The sequence below is a fragment of the Megascapheus bottae genome, chromosome 9 (assembly GCF_031878675.1).
Source record: "Megascapheus bottae isolate mThoBot1 chromosome 9, mThoBot2.hap1, whole genome shotgun sequence".
Lineage (NCBI taxonomy): Eukaryota > Metazoa > Chordata > Mammalia > Rodentia > Geomyidae > Megascapheus > Megascapheus bottae.
In genome coordinates this window covers 12,295,855-12,316,254 of record NC_143517.1, presented here as the reverse complement: position 1 = coordinate 12,316,254, position 20,400 = coordinate 12,295,855, and the positions used below count along the sequence as shown (strand labels likewise).

Below are 20,400 nucleotides of genomic sequence, written 5' to 3'. Positions count from 1 at the left end.
TAACATGCTCTGTGGTTTCAAGAGGTGTGGATGCCAGGTTGAAGCTAATCAATTCTTAGACTCAGTAGAACTAAAAACTGCTATTCTAAGAATGTGCTGTAGGAGGCTTTCCATGGCAATTTTTGTCTACATTGGGGACTATTATCCAAATAAGTTTGTACCTTGCAAGCATATAATGATAATGACAGAAACTGGTCAAACAGAAAAAGGAAACAGCCTGGAGTTGTAATTAGTGCCAGACAAATCCACAAAATGGATGATGTCTAGGTAAAAAATTACCATTAAAAACTACCATTACAGGTGTGGGGGTCGGGAGGAGAGAAATGGGGACCAAGACATGAGAAAGGGTATCAATGTATGTGAAGTAATGCACCCTCTATTTGGCAAATATAATGTAACCCTTCTATTAATTACAATAAAAATATATGGAAAAATTATCTTGGTTGGTACAAAAATCCCCATCATCAAGGGAAGGTTCTGATTCATTGAGGGATGAGATTCTTGTGGAGAGAAGACTTAGATGGCTTCATTTCAGCTTCTCAAACCTCTGTCCTATGTTCTCCCTGGGAAATAGCAGGCAATAAATACCACATTTATGGTCTAAATAGAAAGCCAGCCTACTGGCTCCACAGATAATGTAGAAGACTGACATTCATTCTTTACCTCTGCTGTCTCAGCTATGGCACAATTGACACTTTGGGTTGGATGATGCTAACACAACTGCTCTTTGATTCCTACATTTTAAGACTATTATTAAAGATATGGAGCATAAAATTTAAAAAAACTACCATTACCTACAGTTTAAGAATTTATCTCAAAAGTTGATTTAAACTTTATATATGTGTGTACAGAGACGTCAACACCCTCACTTCATGCTCACTTTGAAATAATTACACATAATGCATAAGTTACACTGTTGATTAAATATCACAAATAAGTTGCTTCCAAGATCATCAATTTCATACATGGGAATGCACACACCATAATAAAGCCATGATGAAATTTAAATTAGTAATGTTTAAAAATGCTTGACTATAGGATAACTTATTGTAATGAATACTCACTGCCTTATTATCTTGTACCCATTTTGACTTACAATGCAATGACATCATGTAAAGACATTGGGGAAAAGAAGCCAAGTGCTGAACTCTTTCTGAATACTATTACACTCAAAATGTTTCAAATAATGTATTCCGACATTGCAGTTGGGTACAAGTGAATTTTAATGAGAATTATTTCCTTTGAAGAAATTCAATTATTCTGGCTTTTACAAAACTCTTTAGAAGGTGCTAAAGTACTTGAAACATGTTTAAGTTAAATACTTCACCAACTATTTAGAGCATGCATTTGTGCTCTGTACCCAACATGCTCAGTCCTGGAAGGGCAGATGTGCTGGTGAACAAGACACTCATTTCTAGATACCTGTGGAATAGAGGCAGAGCTGGACTCTGTACCTGTCCAGTCCTTCAATGGGCCTAGAAACACAGAAATTCTCTTCTCTGGCACAGAAACAAGTGCCAGGTATAGCAGAAATTCCTACTTCCCCATCTAGGGTTGAAGATGAAGGGACGGGAAGCCTCTAGCCATACTGCAGTCAGTGCAGGACACCTGCCTTTAGTGCTATACTGACTTCCGGACAGAAGACAAAATGTTCCAGAATGTCTCTGTCTGCTGAGGCAGGTGGGTTCAGGTTTCCAGTTCTATATTTGTTTGGGGACCAGGGAATTGTCCTTTTTGTATTCTACTTCAAGGCTCCCTAAGGGCCTAGAAGCATAGTGCATGTTCACACTTATATGTAGAATCTAAAAACAACTAGCCTCACAGATGCAGAAAGTGAAAGGATGGTTTCAGGGTGTAGAGGAGAGAGAAGGGAGAAGATGCTGGTGAAGCGGTACAAAGCTTCAGTTATGTAAGGTGAAAACTTTCAGAGCTAACATGCAGTGTAATCACTGTGGTCAACAATATCACATCACACACTTCAAATTGCTAGTGGAGTTCACTCTGTGTATTCTCATACCAAAAACAGTTAAAACTAAAGAAATAAAGTGGAGGTAAAATTCATAACTAGTTAAAGTGATAGATGGGTGACTTGTAATGATAATCTTGCTAAGGGTATGCATCTATACTATGCATATAATATATAATAATTAATAATATATTAACTATAAATATATTGTGTCTCATATATTATAATGTAATATATGTTATATCTAATATATTATATATAATATATAGTTATCATTATATATTAATAGTATAAACATATACATAATGTAAATATTAACATGTATAATATTATGTATAATCACATTTTATACCATAAATATGGACCAATTTTATTCATCAAGCATACCATAGTAAAGCTAATGAGCAGAAGGTAAAAAGAAATAAAAGTCACCAAGTCTGCTGCATAAATGGTATCATGCCATTTTCTTTTTTAGAAAAATGCATTTTATGGTCAGGGTCATGCTATTTGCCTTTACAAACCATCTTCTTAAGTTGCTCTAGCAACTCAGTGATATTACTCTCTCCTTTTGTAAATGAGGAAACTGAGATTCAGAATAGTTCTAGAATGCCAGGCCAGCTCTAGGGACAGAGGTTGGCTTCCCCAATGGCCACTGATGTCATGGTTTTAAAGCCTTCATTCTCAGAATATTATTATTTCAGTGCAGAATGCTTCCTTGACCTTACAAGTGATGGAGCTGGCAGTTATCTTCCCAACTATCTCAAGGAGGGGAAAAATCATAAGCATTTTCAATACAGTTATAGGACGAAACACTAGATGTGAAAACATTCCATCAACAGAAAGTAGCTTGACACAATATTTCCCATAAATATTTACAGTAAAATGGACATCCGATGTTTGATGACGTCAGTTTCCTTTGATGTGTCACGGGCACTCTGTAAGGCTAATTCTACTAAATTATTGATTATACACAGAGTATTTATTTGCTTCAGACAAGTATAAATTTTTACTGGCTTCAAAACCAAAGGTACTGAGTGGGGGGTAGGGAGGGAGGGAGGGGAGAGGGAGAGAGATAGGGGGAGAAAGAGAGGGAGAGAGTGGTGGAAAGGGAGAGGGAGTGGGGAGGAGAGAGAGAGAGAGACAGAGACAGAGACAGAAACAGAAAGAGTTTGGAATTCACATGACATGTTTATTTTCCTTACCCGTTTCCTGGTCTTGTCTTTAAGGAATGGCTTGATGAGTGTGTACAGGGCATGAATGTACCAGGGCTGGTTGACAAAGTGAACTCCTCCAAAGCGGGCAGGAAAACTGTCCTGTTCCGGAAAGAGAAATGCACATTGATTAATAAATGTGCCAGAATAGCCAGGATCACAGCACAACCCCTTCTCTCCAGTTGACACTTCTTCAGCTTCCAGATAGATGTTTCTCGTCCTTTTCCTCCTCTCACTCTGGCTCTACAATTTGAAAATTGTGTGCAGGCACTAAGTCTGTCTCTTCCAAATCTCAGCAATAGCACCACCTACATGACAGAAATATGTGTGTCCTGAATGGTGAGGGTCCTGTAAATTCTTCAAGGCTCCAGGTCCCAGGGCTCTGTTCACAGATCTCCCTCTATACTCAGTCCCTGTCCTCCACCTCCCACCTTCTCTCCATCCCTATCAAACCATAACTTGGACTTCCTGGTTAATTGCCAGCTCTCGGTGTAAAGAGGGGCTGAAAAAGGATTTCAAGGGATCTTATGAAATGAGGTGTTCTGAATTTACTAACAATTTAATAATTAACAAAGTTGCTCTCAGAGTCTTCACACATTACAAGACTCTCACCTTGCTCAAACTTGGAAGCTCCCAGTAAGTCCCAAGGATAAGATAGTGCTGTCTGAGCTGCTATTTGAACATCCTAATTGTAGCCACCACAGCATCATTTTCTTAAGCGCCACACTTTTTGTGAGTGTGAGAAAATAAGAGCATTAAAAAAAATGTTTCTGATTTTGAAATCCAGATCAAGGCATGAGCTTATGCTCTAGAAGTAAGGAACTTGCTCTAGGCACTAATTTTCTCTGCAAGGGATACTGGCCATGACCTCTCCACCAGATCCGCAAGACCTGATCCCGAGATCCAGATGCATGTCTTCACCTGGTGGTCTATCTTGGCTAATGGAATTTAAAAAGAAAGATCATGGAACAATTACACTAAGTAAAGCAAGTCAGACTCAGGAAGATAAAAAGCATGTGTTTTCTCTCATATGTAGAAATTAATCTAAAAATCTATACGTATTTCAAAACATATACACGGCCATGTGTACATACACAAGGTGACCAAAGTATGGCATACTCAGAAATAAATTTCAATAATGTAACTCCTTTGAAGAATTAACTGACAGTATAACAAAATGAATACCAGGAAGCTGAAACATGGGTTTATCAGGTGGGGGGAGGGAGAGAGCAAGAGAAAGACAAATAGAGAAAAGGTAAATGAAGTCAGCCATAATACTCAATGTACACATGTAACAATGGAACCAAGTAGCATAGGAAATGAGTAGGGCAAGAATGGATATTAAGAGGTGACAATGATCAATAGGCATTGTTGTCATGAATTGATCTGAATTGAAATTGCTTTGTACAGCTACTTAAAGGTATTACCAAAAACAAGATAAAATTTGGAAAGCGTTATTTGAATGTCCAAGTTTGCTGTCAGTCCATTTTATTGTAACAAACATCAGAGATACAGCCTGGGAGCGTAGCCTAGTGGTAGAGTGCTCGCCTAGCATGTGATTTGTTGGTATCACATACACAGAAAAAGTGGTGCTGTGGCTCAAATGGCAGAGTGCTAGCCTTAAGAAAAAGTATCCAAGGATAGCACTCAGCACCCTGAGTTCAAGCCCTAGGACTGGCAAGAAAAAAATTTAAAAGAAAACACTCACAGATATGGCATTTTAGTCTATGAGACCTCAGTCAACAAAGGTAGCAAAAACTGTCTGCTATTTGTGTCAGGGGAGGTTGAAAGAAAACACAAGAGGGCTCCTGCACCAATAATGTGCCAGGAAAAAACACTAACTTGTATTGCCTTCATTCAAGTCAATCAAGGCAGTTTACCATGTGTAAATAAACACAGGTAAACATAGCCATTAGAGGATGGGGTCTGGGTAAGGCTAGAATAGAATCATTTTTCCTCAGCTCTCTTCTATAAAATTCAAATATAAGGTCCTTTTGTCTAACAAAAGCAAATCTGCAAAAGCCTCGCTATGTTACTTAATGCAGTCTGTGTGTGTGTGTGTGTGTGTGTGTGTGTGTGTGTGTGTGTGTGTGTGTGTGTGTGCACACATGTGGGTGAATGCATACACTGTGGTGCATGCCTGTAATCCTACCTACTTAGAAGGCTGGGATCTGATGATCTCAGGCAGAAAAGTCTATAGGCTCTTACCTCTCATTGATCATTGAAAAAAAGCCTAAAGTCTAACTATGGCTCAAGTTTGAGCTAATAATAACAAATTGAGGAACAATGTCTATGTTTGAGCTCAAGCCCCAGGACCAGCACAGAAAGCAATGATAAAGATTGAGTTCTTCCGTACACTAAGCGCTGTGTACTGAACTCCTGCAGTAAGGGCTGCCACTTTCTCCATCCAGAGCAAGGCTGCTCGCCACAGACCACGGTTGTTGCATGGAAGAGTCACAGCTTAGCTCAGAAGTTGTACTCTAAAGTAACATGTCACAGGATGAACACCTGCTTGGCTTTTGGGGACCTAGGAAGTAGAATACTGTCATGTGCATAGTAAAAGGAGGACCAAGCGGACACTGGTGACTCACACATGTAACCCTAGCTACTTGGATGGCTGAGGATCAAGGTTTGTAATCAGACTGGGCAGGAAAAGCCTATGAGATTCTTATCTCCAATTAACCACCAAAAAAGCTACAAGTGACTCAAGCTACAGAGTGCCAGGCTTGAGCAAAAAAACCCTAAAGACCACCACTCAGGCCCTCCATTCAAGCTTACCGGCACACACACACACACACACACACACACACACACACACACACACACACACACACACACAGAGTTGGCCAGAAGAGTGATACTAATGATGATCAAATCTCTTATAATCCTTTCTACCCCTTCCTTTTCTTTCTTTCTTCTTTTTCCTTTTTTAATAGAACCATTTGCCTTTTTTTTAAAAGTTGGGTTTAATAACTAGTCATCAACAGACTGCTTGCGTCCAGCTTTATGCTAGTGAAACACTATTGCTGTGGCTTGAATGATATCTATTCCTTCTAAAATTTGATGAAGTTTAATTCTTGTTGTAAGTGATTACAAGAGTGGAAATTTACAATCCAACTATGATGTTTAATAGTAGGGTAATTTAGGGCCCCCTAAATTAGGATTAATTAGGATTAAGCAATGACATCAAAGTAGAACCCCTATGGTTGTAAGCAAGAACTCAATCATGGGTTAGAGGCCAGGCTCAGATGGTATAGTGCCAGCCAGTGAATAAAAGCTTCGGATATTGAGTTCACCTCTCAGTCTCAACACCTTCTTCCCTCCCCAAAAAACTCTTAAAAGAACTCAGTCTCTCAGGAAAAGAGTGACACACACACTAGCTCTGCATTCCTGCCCCTCTTCATATGACACCCTGTGTTGCAGTTTTGCCTCTGCCAGCAAGAAGGTCATTTCTAGATGATACTTGCACCCTGGACCAGAGCCACAGTCAATTTATCCTCTTTTCTTGAAAGTCTGTTCAGTCTGTGGTGTTGTGTTGTGTTGTGAGCAACAGAAAACAGATAAAATATTAAATGACACAAACATAAACAGCATAGTGAGAAAAACAGAAGAGTATAATTACATAATTGTTTCTTTTCTGTCTTTCCTTCTTCCCTAAAGAGTTAGTTCACATTTTACACCTCCTGAATTTTTAATCTGTTTATTAGGGTCCATTACATGACAAACCATAGGGTTATACTGCCCAACCTAGAACTGCCAGAAGCTGCCACTAACCACAGCCCTTCACTTGCCATATTCTCACACCAAGTTCCATATATGCTCTGTTCTAAAGATGTAGCTTTCATCTTATGGTGATCTCAATGTAACCTTCAAATAGGAAGTTCTTTTTTTTATTTATTTTTTTCATATGTTTTTTATTGTAATTAATAGAAGGGTTACATGATATTTGCCAGATAGATGATGCATTAATTCCAATATATTGATACCCTTTCACATGTCTTGGTCCCCATTTCCCTCCCCCCAACCCCCACCCCTTATCTTGTTTTCCCCCGTTCCCTATCCAATTTCAAATAACCAAATACAAATATATCTGATATATCAGGTAACAAAGTGAGATACTGTAACAATATGAGATAACCAAGGGACAGCAAAAGAACAACAATCATTCATTATATGGCTTATGTTTCTGTATCCTAGCTATCCTTTCATTTAGCGTCTGACTATATGGCCTTTTGTATCAAGGTTTTGCTCTATTGCAGATCTCTGCTAGGAGAGCCCAAGGTTTCTACTGATTATGACAAATGAAGGAAACCATTGAGCCTAAGTTCCTTTGAGTCTGGCTTACTTCACTTAATATGATCTTTTCTAAGTCTTTCCATGTCAAACAGGAAGTTCTTACACCTCAGCTAAGCACAAAGTTTTACTTGCTTAGTAACTTACTATTGGGTTATTGCAATTTGGCTAGCTGCTTCTCAAGTAGTGAAGACTAACTGTACCCTATTTTCACATTCTCATTTAAGTCTATTTTATTTTCTTCTTCTCCTGATTTTTGTTGTATATTGTTTTATTAATGTGCCGGTCCTGAGTTTGAATTAAGGGCTGGCACTGTCTCCAAACTTCATCATTCAAAGCTAGCACTTGACCACTTCGGCCGTACCTCCACTTCCAGCTAGTTTTGGTAGTTCTTTGGAGATAAGAATCTCACAGGCTTTTCTACCTGGGCTGACTTCAAACTGACCCCCATTTCTCAGCTTTCCAGATAGCTAGAATTGTAAGTATGAGCCATAGTCACCCAACTTTATGGTTTTTTAAAATTGCATATTACTTTCTCCACTGAGATTCTCACTGAGAGCAAAAGCCCAGGTTCAGAAGCAAGATAATCCTTGGAGGGGCCATGTCAGACCTACTCGAATGAAAAACTTTTACATGTACCATTGTAAGTGAAGATGCCACAGGTGTATTTCAAGAACTTATTATGCAATATGATCGCCAAATTTCTGCTTCTTGTAGCATGGAGTAGGCATCTATTTTCCTCATTTCACTGGCTAAGCATAAGTAAGTTCTGACACATAGAAGACGCTGGAGGTGAAAGTAAGAAGGCAGGCAGCTAGGAAACTCTGGATCTTATGAAGTAAAATGCAATAATCTGTACTATGAATATTAAAAACTGGACACTATCAAAATTTAAAACTTCTCTGTGAAAGTGCATGTGAAGTAGATGAAAGCAGAAACTAAAGACTGGGAGAAAATACTGGCTAATTACATGTCTAACCAAAGACTAGTACCTAGCATATATACTGAGTTCCAAACCAAAACAGTACTGAAAGAAAAAAAAAAACAACAATCCAAACAGGAAGTGGGCAAAAGACAAGCAGGGACATTACAGCAAGAAAATATACAGATGCTAAGTAAGTACATGATAAGGTCTCCCCTTAGTGATATAACCATTAGGGAAATGTGCACACCATGAGATATGATACAACAAACCTTTCAGAATAGCTTGCAAATGAGTAACAACTCTAAGTGGTGGGTAAGGCTCTAGAGACACTGCGTTGCTCAAACAAAGATGGGGATGCAATACAGTAGAGCAAATGTAAAGGCGCATTTGCTATTTCTAAAGACATTAAGTATACAGTTCTGCCAATTCACCCTGAACATTTATGTCGGAGAAATAAAAATTTATATTCACACAGTACTGGTTCATGGATGTTCACAGCATCTTTATTTATAAAAGCAAGTATGTAGAGCCAGTCCAAAAAGTCATACTGTGGAATTCTACCAAGTGAAAAAAGGGAAAAATGACTGAAACTTATAACTACTCGAAAGGTGAGCTGTCTGGAATATTTTCCACAATAAAAAGGGGAAAAAAGAAAATTTCCGTATTGCATGATTTCATTTCATGAAATCTTTGAAATTAAGAAAATAGAAACAATAGAAGAGTGTCTGTCAAAGATTAAGGCGCGGGTGGAGGTTGAAGGAAATAGATGTTGCTAATAAAGTCTTGAATGTATAAGGGAAGTTTGCCATCATCATCATCATTGTCATCATCATCATCATCATCATCATCATTATTTGTGTAGGTATAACTTGAACTTATCCAGTGGTCACTGGGTGATCCATATCTTGAAATATGGGTGGAATATTGAAGATAAACCCTAAGGCACCTGGGTATTCTAGACAAACAACTCCAGTGTATTAAGTGATTCTTAGTATTGTTTTAAGTTTTGCTGTTCTAAGTATTAAGATTCTGAGTATTAAGTGATTCTTACAGTCTGTTAGAGGTATTCTTCATTGTTAATGGACATTTCGAATTTCCACAGTGGAATTATAAGAGAATCTCTCAATTGCATTCATGTGTGCATTGGGGAAGTTAGGGGCCGCAGGTAAAGGATCTCCTCTCATTCCTTGTCAGGCAGGAAAAGATGTTCCTGGTAGTAGTGGCTCTATTTCCTGCCAAATAATCATGAAGTACTTATTCAGGTTGTTTTCTGAAATTTGTAGTGATTCTAGAATAACATACTTTATCATGGAAGTCAACCCCTTTCCAATTAAAATCTCATAGATTTGTGAACTTTGGGGGATTTCTTTAATATTGATTGCCTTCTCTAGGTTTTATCTCTCTTCAGCTTTTCTTGATGATCTTTTAGGAAATCAAGAATAGGACCCCTGAAATTCTCAAAATTAATGAACTAGCCATATCATCTTGGTTACTCACGATGAGAGCTGAGGATTCAAGTTTGATGCCAAAATGGACAGAAATGCCCATCAGACTCTTATATACAATTAATCACCAAAAAGCGGAGCTATGGCTCAAGTGATAGAGCACTAGCCTTGGGCAAAAAAGCTCAACTACAGCACTTAGGCTGAGTTCAAGCCCCTGGGCTTGAACACATGTACACACACACATACACACAAACACACACACACACTAATAATGATAATGTTAATAAGCTTTCCTTGTCTCCTATGATTTCTGTAAAACAAATGTGAAGAAGCAAAGAAATAAGATCTGACTTCCTAATCTGTGGCTTCTAAGACACTTAGACCTGAGTGTCTTTCAGGCTTGATAGACGTATCCATTCATTCATATACTGCACTCATGTAGACGTCCAAGCAGACGAATGATTGCAATCATAAAATGCTGCTTTATTTATTCTGCTCATGTATGTCCTACCAATGACATCCATTTCTCACTTTGAAGCAGGAGAACTTAAAAGAAAAGCCACAGCAGTATAAATGGGCTTCATTAGTACAAAAGAGCCTTTTAAAAACACTATCTTTCATGGAGATGAGTTTCTTGGATATCATGTGGCAGTCATTAGTATGGAAGTCACTATTTTTTAATGAAATAGAGCGTTCATGCAAAAGGAGTTACATACCAAATATTGTCTATCTCCCCCTCCCTTCCCTTCCTCCCTTCCCCCTTTTTATCCTTCTCTCTCTCACTGTCATCCTGTAATTTTCTCCTTTTTTATCTTTCTTCCTCTTACCCTCCTTTGCTCTTCCTCGCTTCCTTCTGTATGTGTGTGTATTTGACAGACTATCAGTAGCAAAGATGAGAGAGAAGAGACAGAGAACCTGCTCTTGTCTGCATCTGATTATTAACCATGGATTTTCTTAGAATAAATTCTCCTAGAAGACACTGCTAACTCTTCAGAAGCTATACTAATTTAGTACTAGTATAAAGAGAAAAGAGAGATAAAAAGAAGAGAAAGAGATGGGAGAAGGAAAGAGGGGTAAAAATGGGAACAATGGGGAGAGAGTGAAGGAAGCAGGGAGAAAGGGACATTTGTTCTGGAGATTCTGATTGGCTTGAGTTTTTTTTTTTTTGCAGGTTCATATCTATTCATGCCAGGGATTAAAGTTTGCTCTAGATCTGAAAACAGTTACTTGTTTTTGGTAATTTTCCTAGTGAGCAAAACTAACCTTATGTCAAAGTGGCTTAGGCAGTTAAACAAGCTCAGAACTTGGATGCAATTGTCTGAACAATAGTTGGTGAATGACCCTTTCATATTCCATTCTGTTCAACAGTTCAATAAGCAATAGGGAGAATTTCTTTTAGATTAAATGCAGGATATTCAGGGTATATGTCTTGGTTCAATCAGTTCACTGTCCAGTGGGAGAAACAGGGAGATGACAATTCTTTGTTTGAGGGAAAGAGTGTTCAGAATTCAGATTCTATGATTTGTGGCAGTTCCTTAAGGAATATTGAATAAATAGCACAGACAACCAGATGCAAGATCAGGGAAAGCCTGCAGTAGCAAATGTAAAAGCCTTCTAAAAGATGCAGCAAAAGGTTTGATGATGAATAAATACATGTGGCTATCTTGGAAAGTCTTTTAGACTTGATCTGCCACCAGGAGTCTCTATCCTTCAGTTTACCTATTCCACGCTTTCCCATGATTAAGTTTGTAGATGATTACAAAAAATAAATCTATTTAAGGGGGAGAATGTAAACAGAGAAGGAGGGAAGGAACAAAAGGAGAGGAGAAGGAAGAAAAAATAGATGGAAATGATCTGTGCGTAATTGTCCAGGCAGCACTAGTCATAACTACATTTTTTTAAATTTTATTGTCAGGATAATGTATAGAGGGGTTAACGTCAAGTTTTCTAGATAGTATGTTCTCGCACAGTGATACCCCTTCTCACGTTTTTGTCCCACTTTCCTCTCCCTACCACCTCCCAATCATCTTGTTTCCCCCCCTTCCCTTTCCTATTTCAAATAAATAAACGTATATACAATATACCAGGTAACAAAGTCAGATACAGTAACAATATGAGATTAACTACAAGGGCAAAAAAAGAAGAGAACTAGCATAGTACATTAAGAACCACAATCACACAAGGTAAGAGAACTACAAATTTAAAGGATATCTTACAGTGGTAGCTGCTAACACACAGTAGGCAATGCTTCTGTGCAGAAAAACTTAATTACAATTCCTTCTTTTCCTTCTCATTTAATAAAGCTCCGAATAGTAGAAGTGCAAACCTTCCTGGCCCTGATCAAGATAGGAAAATTCCTTAATGACTAGTGAGATGACCGATGACGTGAGTGCTTCTAGGAGTGGAAGTACAAGGCATAGAATGCTAATCCATCAGCCTGGTGACTCTGAGTCAGCGGAATGGCACTCAAGCAAGGGAAACTTCATTTACCATAAAAATCATTTCCAGCATCTCTAACCATAATAGCCCAAAGGAAGGTTGTTCTTTGACTATTAAATAGCAAATACATTATGGTGAGTACAAAATACTTCATCTTCATTCAAGTTTCCCACAGGGCCCCTAAGTGGTAAATAGATGATTGCTGCTTGTTATTTAAAAGCCAGTTCTCTTGAATCTCTGATTCACAGAGGAAATCAATGCCAGTGCAGACAATATAATTCCTACGATTCACTCTGCCAGTTAAGGCTTTAGCTCACAGTCATAGCATGTTTTTAAGGAGGCACTGCCAAAGAAATTTAGTAGTCATTCCACGTAAAACATTTGGGATAAGGTTAAACTTTGAATTAGCCATACAAATATCTTCGTTCTGTAAGTTTTACAAGAAGCAAGTGTAGCTACATGTCAGTCTTCATAGATATAATTTTAGAGGAAACATTGGTATCAGTAAAGATAATTTGATAGTTCTCAATTATTGGTTACTTAGGTTGCATATTTACATGAATGAGCTCATGTAACACTCATGATAATACCATGAAGTGCCATTATTAGATGACCCAATTTTCCAGATGAGGAAACATGGTTTCAGAAATTAACTGTAAATAATTAATACAAATCTTGGACTATCCTAGCAGAGGATTACAATAGCTAAAAAATCAAGATACAAAAAGCTATATAGGATGAGGCTAAATGGAAGGACCTCCAGGATATGAGAACAAGAGCTATATAATGTATGATTGTTATTCTTAATGTACTATGTTATTTCTCACCTCTTTTGTTGTTCCTTGCTTATTCTCATATTGTTACAATATCTTACCTTATTATCTGGTATATTGTATATACGTTTATTTGAAATAGGAAAGGGAAGGGGGAAACCAAGATGACGGGAGGGGGTGGGGGAAATGGAGACAAAAACATGAGAAGGGATATCAATGTATGTGAAATGATGTACTTTCTATCTGGAGAATATAAGTGTAACCCTTCTATTAATTACAATTTTAAAAAAAGAAAAAAAGAAATGAACTGTACAGATTGGTGGAGGGAAAGGAAGTCAGGAGGGGGAAAACTGAGAGAAAATAAGGGAGTAGGTGACAGTGTTCAAAAGGAAATGTACTCATCACCTGACTTACATAACAGTAATCCCTTCTGTACATTACCTTTATGATAAACTTTGAAATATTAAAAATTGTTATTCCTGTATATGGAAACTAACCATATTAATCCTTTGGTATTTGCTTAAGTTACATTTTCATCTCAGTTCAGCACACAGTTACCTGAGAAATATTAGACTGTGTGTGTTGTGGTATATATGGGTGTGTGTGTGTGTGTGTGTGTGTGTGTGTATGTGTGTGTGTGTATGTGTGTGTCTGTCTGTCTGTCCATCTGTCCGTATTGTTATCCAGTAACTAGACTTGGTAACATACTAGGCACCTTTATAACATTTCTGTGGTCAGGGCGGGCAGTTTTTCTCAGTGGTAGAGTGCTTACCTGGTATACATGAAGACCCAGATTTGATTCCTTGGTACCCCATATAGAGAAAAAGCCAGAAATGGTGCCATGACTCAAGTGGTAGAGCTCTACTCTTGAAAAAGCTCAAGGACAGTGCCCAGGCCCTGAGTTCAAGCCAGGCTCTGAGTTCAAGCCCCGGATTGGCAAAAAAATTTTCTGTGGTCAGCATGAAAAAAGAAAAAAAATTCTGTGGTCAGTACACATAAGCCTATTAGATAGAGCTTGGAGCATGGATAGAAATTAAAATGCTGGGTGGGATAGCTCACGCCTGTAATCCTAGATACTGAGATCTGAGGATCAAGGTTCAAAGCCAGCCTGAGCACAAAAGAAACTGAGACTCTTATCTCTACCCTCTAGAAAATGGGAAGTGGAGCTTGGCTCAAGGGTAGGTCAGTAGCCTGAGCTGAAGAGAGCTCAGGGACAACGCCCAGGCCTAAGGGTAGGGTGGTAGTCTTGAGATGAAGAGCTCAGGGACATCGCCCAGACCAAGTTCAAACCCCATGACTCCCCACACACACACCGAAAAAAAAGGAAAAAGAAAAAGAAATTTTTAATGCCTCCATATAGGTTCAAAATCGTGCAGTTACCTTGAACTATCATTGGTCTGTTGTAGGACATACCTCCCTTTACCAGCCAGTCCTTCAATGAATACATGTTTTAATGCACAATTATATAACCCTGTCAGATGACATTTGGGAAGGTATTTTCTAATTAGGTGAGAAAAGAAAAGTAGATGTCCCCAGTAAGGAGAAAATCCCCATAGACTATTTCTATGCTTGCCCTGCCCTAGAAAAAGTGTAAAAATCATAATCTGTTTTGAGTAAGCTAATGAGCATCATTAGCTTAAATTGTTCGGTGAATTAGACAATTTTCTATATGACCTGACCTTACAAATGTTTTATCATTACTAAATTCTGCTGCAGTTAAAGCAGTGAAATCCTCCAGTGATTATGCAAGTGTCAGGATTATATGAGCTAATAAGGAAGTAAGTGCATGGTCTTGATGCCAGGGCTGCAGGCTAGGGAATAGTCTGACAGGGAGACAGTGGTTTCCTCTGGTGAGTGGGGCTGGGAAAGAGGAGACAGCACAGTGTAAGTCACCTTGTACTCATTCCCATAATGCATTTTGCTAAGAACCGTTGGTAACACTGAAAGCCAGTATGGGCCATCACTTCATCACGGCCAACTCTTACTCGTTGGTTCCCAGTCTTTCTTATGAAGAATTCTCATCTACTTCTGGGAGGAGAGAGAGCCGTGGAAATGGGTAGGGTGGCCATTTCTGCCTTTGTCTCTCTTTTGCCTTCTTTATGTACATTCTGTGGTTTTAATGAACTCATGCAAGGTGGTCCAGGCAGACTGCTGACAAATACATTTCCTTTGCATTTACTCTTCTTGTCTTCCTGAGCATGGGCCACTAAAGATGGCTTTAAAGATGCTGTTCAGCCCAGTGCTGATGGCTTTATGCCTGTAATCTTAGGTACTCAAGAGGCTGAGATCTGAGGATAACTGTGCAAAGACAACCTGGGCAAGAAAATCTGTGAGACTCTTATCTCCAATTAATTACCAGAAAACCAGAAGTGAGCTGTGATTCAAAGAGGTAGAGTGCTAGCTTTCAGCAAAAGAGTTCAGGAATAGTGCCCAGGCCCTGAATTCAATCCCAATGACTGGGAAAAAAATTAAAAAGATGTTGTTCAGCTATTAAGTGTCCCTATAGGATTGTCCTGGGATTACCGGATTACCTTTTATTTCATCTCTATTTTTCCCCAATGGTCCTTCTATCGTTTATGTTTTAGATGTAGAGCTAAGTACCTAGTATAAAATCATTCCAAAAACAGAAAACAACTAAAGCAATTAATCCAAATAGCTTAGATAAGCAAGAGGGAGGTATAGTCTAAGTGATTAGGGTTTTTTTTTAATTGTCAGTACTTGAGTACTAATGGCTTTATGCTTCCTGAACTTGATTATTATGCTGGTGCTCCACCACACAAGCCACATTTCCAGCCGTGATTTTTGCCAGTCCTTTGGAGATGGAGCAGAGAGAATTTTTCTGCTTGGGCCATCTTTGAAGCACAGTCCTCTAGATGTCATTCTCCCGAGAGACTGATCTCAGTTAGACTTACAGGTGTGAGGAAGGGGTGAAAGGCTGGTGATATCTATTTATTTGTTTATTTAGCCAAGGAAAATTACAATGGTTAATTTTCTCTCCTTGGCTGTGCTCAATAAAATCTTTCCTTGTATATTTATTAGTTCAGTTGTTTATCTTATTCCTTGGACCCTCTGATGATGGGGACAACTCATGCATTTTATACTCTGCAAGCCCAGCACCCAGATCAATGTCTAGCATGCTAAAGGGATTCAGCCAATGTCTGATGAATGACTGAATTCATGCTGTACTGACAGATGTGTAATCTCTAATTTCACACATAGATGTGCATTTCCCCTGACTTTAGCTCATATTATTGGAAGATCTTTGAAGACTTTTCTTCCTTTGCTTATAATTAAGAAGTTGATAATCCATTCTATTTCTGAGGGTCTTTAAAAGGCAAAAGATATATATGAGCTGAAGAGAAACCAGAGTATCTAAGTGTTTAAATACTGAAAATGTTGACTAAAATTGCCCTTCAAAAGAAGATAAAAACATATTAGAAAAAAAAAGAACTGCAGTAAGAACTAGGTAAAATTATTCCTATTCTATTTCTCAAGGAAGAAAATTCCCTTTCCTTGCGTGAACAAAGTTCCTTGATAAAAACTGACATTTACAGTAAGGGGTCTGGTCTGGTGCATTAATCTGTATATCCATAGCCTGGAGATGATCCGAGCCTTATGAAAGAGTCCTACTTAGCTGGATTCTTCCATTCTACTCAGTGAAGGCATCCTGGTAGGACCACAGAGAAATACACTAGCAATGTTTCTTTACATCTAACCACAAACCTTAGCTTAGGACACAAACAGCCAGCAACAGCATAACCTATTGTTCTGCTTCAAAGAAACACAAGTTGACTAACAGGCTGTTGGTCCCATAAGGAAACTGGAACTCATTCAGCCTCCTGTTCTTCTGGAACCTGTATCTAGAATGGTTGGGCCTGCCTGCTGAACACCTAGCTATGGTTCAGCTTGGTTGTCATGTACTGAGAAAGCTCAAGCTTCGCATAGAGCTACAGTATTTTAGTCCCAAGCACATTTAAGCAATGATTAGAATTCCTTTCATGAGTATTACCCTATTCTGGGATGTCCATAACTGTGTGTGAAGAATGTCACTATCTCTGGAAGAACCACCTCAAGCATGAACTGAGAGGACTAGAACAGATGCTCAGCTCCAGTGTAGTGTGACATTGTGGCTTTAGCTTGTAGAATATTGCTTCATACCACCCTATCACTTGGACCCTCTGCTGCAACACCGCAATCACCATTTGCTGGGTGGTAAACAATTAAACAGAGTATAGGTTGAAGAGGCAAAGCTGTGTGTTGCTAGCTTAGCAGTATACACTCTAATCAGTAGAAGCCAAGTGGGTTAAAGCCAGCAAGGCCCTAGGCATCTTTCTAGCTGTCTTTAATATACAAAAGAATATTGTCAGAATGGCATATACATCTTGACCAAAGCACTAAGGAAGCAAATAAACAGGAAAAAAGAAAAAAAAATCCACCCTACATTGGATACTAACTTTTAACTTTTTATTTCTTTCAATTTTGAAACTCAGCTGCATATGCTTTCAAGTATTCATTATAAACATAAGTTAAGGATAAATAAAAAATACTATTCTGTGTGTGTGTGTGTGTGTGTGTGTGTGTGTGTGTGTGTGTGTGTGTTAGTTCTGGGGCTTTCGTTCAGGACCTAGGTGCTGTCCCTGAACATTTGTGCTTAAGGCTAGCTATCACTCTACCACCTGAGCCACACCACTACCTCTGGCTTTTTTTTTTTTGAGGAGGCATGGTTGATTGGAGACTTTCCTGTCTATACTGGCTTTGTACCTCAGTCCTCAGAGCATAGCCCCCTGAGTAGCTAGGATTATAGTATGGATCACCGGCACCTGCAAAAATACCACTTTTAAAATAACAGTGAGCTGGGCATTGTGTCTTGGCAGGAGGAAATGTAATGACATTGCAGTATAAGGTCAATTTTTGCAAAACACATCTAAAGCATAAGAAAGGAGAGGGGCCTGACTCAAGTGGTAGAACATTTGCTGGAATCTACAATAAAAGATATTAACAATGGTGTTCGTGTTTTGTGTGTGCTGGTCCTGGGCTTGAACTCAAGGCCTAGGCTCAGATCCTCTTTGTGCTCAAGCCTAGCACCCTACTATTTGAGCCACAGTGCCACTTCTGGCATTTTCTGAGCAGTTTATTGGCAATAAGAGTCTCACAGGCTTTCCAGCCAGGTCTAGCTTTGAACCACAATCCTTAGAGCTCAGCCTCCTGAGTAGCTAAGATTACACCTAGCTAGAAGTCAATTTTAGTTATTATATTTTTAACTGAAGGTTTGCAGATATGCAGTTATGTTGAAAACACGAAGTACAGAAGCATTTAGAACAGGAAGTTTGGGTAGAAGATCCCAGGTGAATATGGAGGACTTAAAGAAAGTAAAAGAGCATAAGTAAGGCATTTGGCAACTTGACTCAGCTGCTTCCAAAGGGAGTGTTCCCTGAGGAACATTCCAAAGAGTTATGTGAAGCTGTATTAATGAAAATAGGTAAAGCAGAGGCTGATTTTTAATTCAGCCTTGGAGTTCCCTTGTTTGGGGAAAAAGTCCAGGTCTCCTGCCATTTGCCTTCAAAATATCAGCAAGTTTACGTGCTTTGTTTTGTTTTCATTGTATATTCTAATGCATCATAAAATCTCTTAGAGACAAATTCCCTGTTCCCTCTCCTTGTTTTCTTCTTTGTTTTCACCATAACCCTGTTTAACTAATCATTATTGGTGGTCTTTGTGCCTTGATTTGTTCCTTCTAAAATTCACTGATTTATCCTTTAACTCCTCTCATCCTGCAATCTGGGAAATATTGTTGGCAGAGTGGCTTTGGTGCTTTTTTTCCCCAGTTTCTGGGTCATCATGTTGCACCCACACCTCATCCAGGCCCAGCCAGCAGGCAACTGTAAGCTGTGCCATAAAATTCCCTACCTCTTTCATGTCCCACCAGCTCCCTTCTTCATTCCTTCTCTTAGCAAAGAGAGAGCTCCCTCTCCTCCTCCCCCTCCTCCTCCCCCTCCTCCTCCTCCTCCTTTTCTTCCTCCTCTTCTTCTTCTTCTTCTTCTTCTTCTTCTTCTTCTTCTTCTTCTTCTTCTTCTTCTTCTTCTTCCTTTCTCTCCCTCCCTCCCTCCCTCCCTCCCTCCCTCCCTCCCTCCCTCCCTCCTCCTTCTCTCTCTCTCTCTCTCTCTCTCTCTCTCTCTCTCTCTCTCTCTCTCTCTCTCTCTCTCTCTCTCTCTCTCTCTCTCTCTTCAATTGCCAGTCCTGATGCTTGAACTCCTGGCCCAAGTGCTATCCCAGGGCTACTACTTGAGCTACAGCACCATTTTTGGCTTTTTCTATGTATGTGGTACTGAGGAATTGAACCCAGGTCTTCATGCATGCTAGGCAAGCACTCTACCATTAGACCAAACTCCTGGCCGGCAAATCTCCTAATAATGTTAAGAAGAAGCCCGTTGACCAAATTCCCAAACTACTTGGTAATATTATAAGTCTGGTCATGATGACTACAATCTATTAAATTTGTTCACTGATCTCATTTCATTCACCCCTCAAAGCACTGGATGGAGAAAAAAAGATAGTGATTAATATAATATATGGCTACACATATGAATATGTTTTGGTATAAACAAAATTCCTTTATGTTTCTTTGGTGGAAGAATGGTCTTCAGCTATGGACTTTGACTAGATGGCGTGGAAGGAAGGGGAAGGGATGAAATGAATTTTGCCCCTTTCAGCTTTGTTTGGTGTAGTAGGTATCATTATCTGTTTCAGTGGGTAAAAGAACTACTCATTGAAGTTGAGACTCCATTCATAGGGGTGAAGACACCGATGGTAATGGCTCTATTTCAAATAGGTCAGTGAGATTTCACCTTATGATCATTGTTTTGCTTTCTGTGGTTCAGAACCACCACAGCTTATTAAGTATTCAGAAATAAGACATATTAACGGGAGACTTTTATGATAGGCCAGTGGGCTACCAAGTCAACTACTCCAAAACCTTCATGACATTTTCCAGTTTTCACTTTTTAAATCAGACTACTTCTAACTGCTGCTGATTATATCTCAGCAAATGACTCACTAGCCGCACTATTCACCTCTGGAATATGAAGCTAGAGGGGTAGTTTTTATTTTGTACACAGGGATGATTGTGACTTGTGAGAACTTGGAGTATTTTCCTATTTATCTTTGTTTTGAGTAGATGGCTTTTATGGATTTTTTCTTTTGTTTGCCAGTTCTGGGGCTAGAACTCGGGGCCTGAGCAGTGTCCTTGGACTTTTCTCAAGGCTAGAACTCTACCACTTGAGCCACAGCACCACTTCCAGCTTTTTCTATGTATGTGGTACCGAGGAATTGAACCCGGGTCCTCATGCAT

The 20,400-nt window shown here is 39.1% G+C and overlaps 1 protein-coding gene across 1 annotated transcript in view; it reads right to left on the bottom strand.

Annotated features, from left to right (window-relative positions):
• Clvs1 (clavesin 1) overlaps nucleotides 1-20,400 on the bottom strand; it is a 154,712-nt gene that overhangs the window by 29,582 nt on the left and 104,730 nt on the right. The window contains exon 4 of the mRNA XM_090338871.1: nucleotides 3,169-3,279. Within this exon, the coding sequence (XP_090194997.1) occupies nucleotides 3,169-3,279 (111 nt within the window). The remainder of the gene's footprint in view (nucleotides 1-3,168; nucleotides 3,280-20,400) is intronic.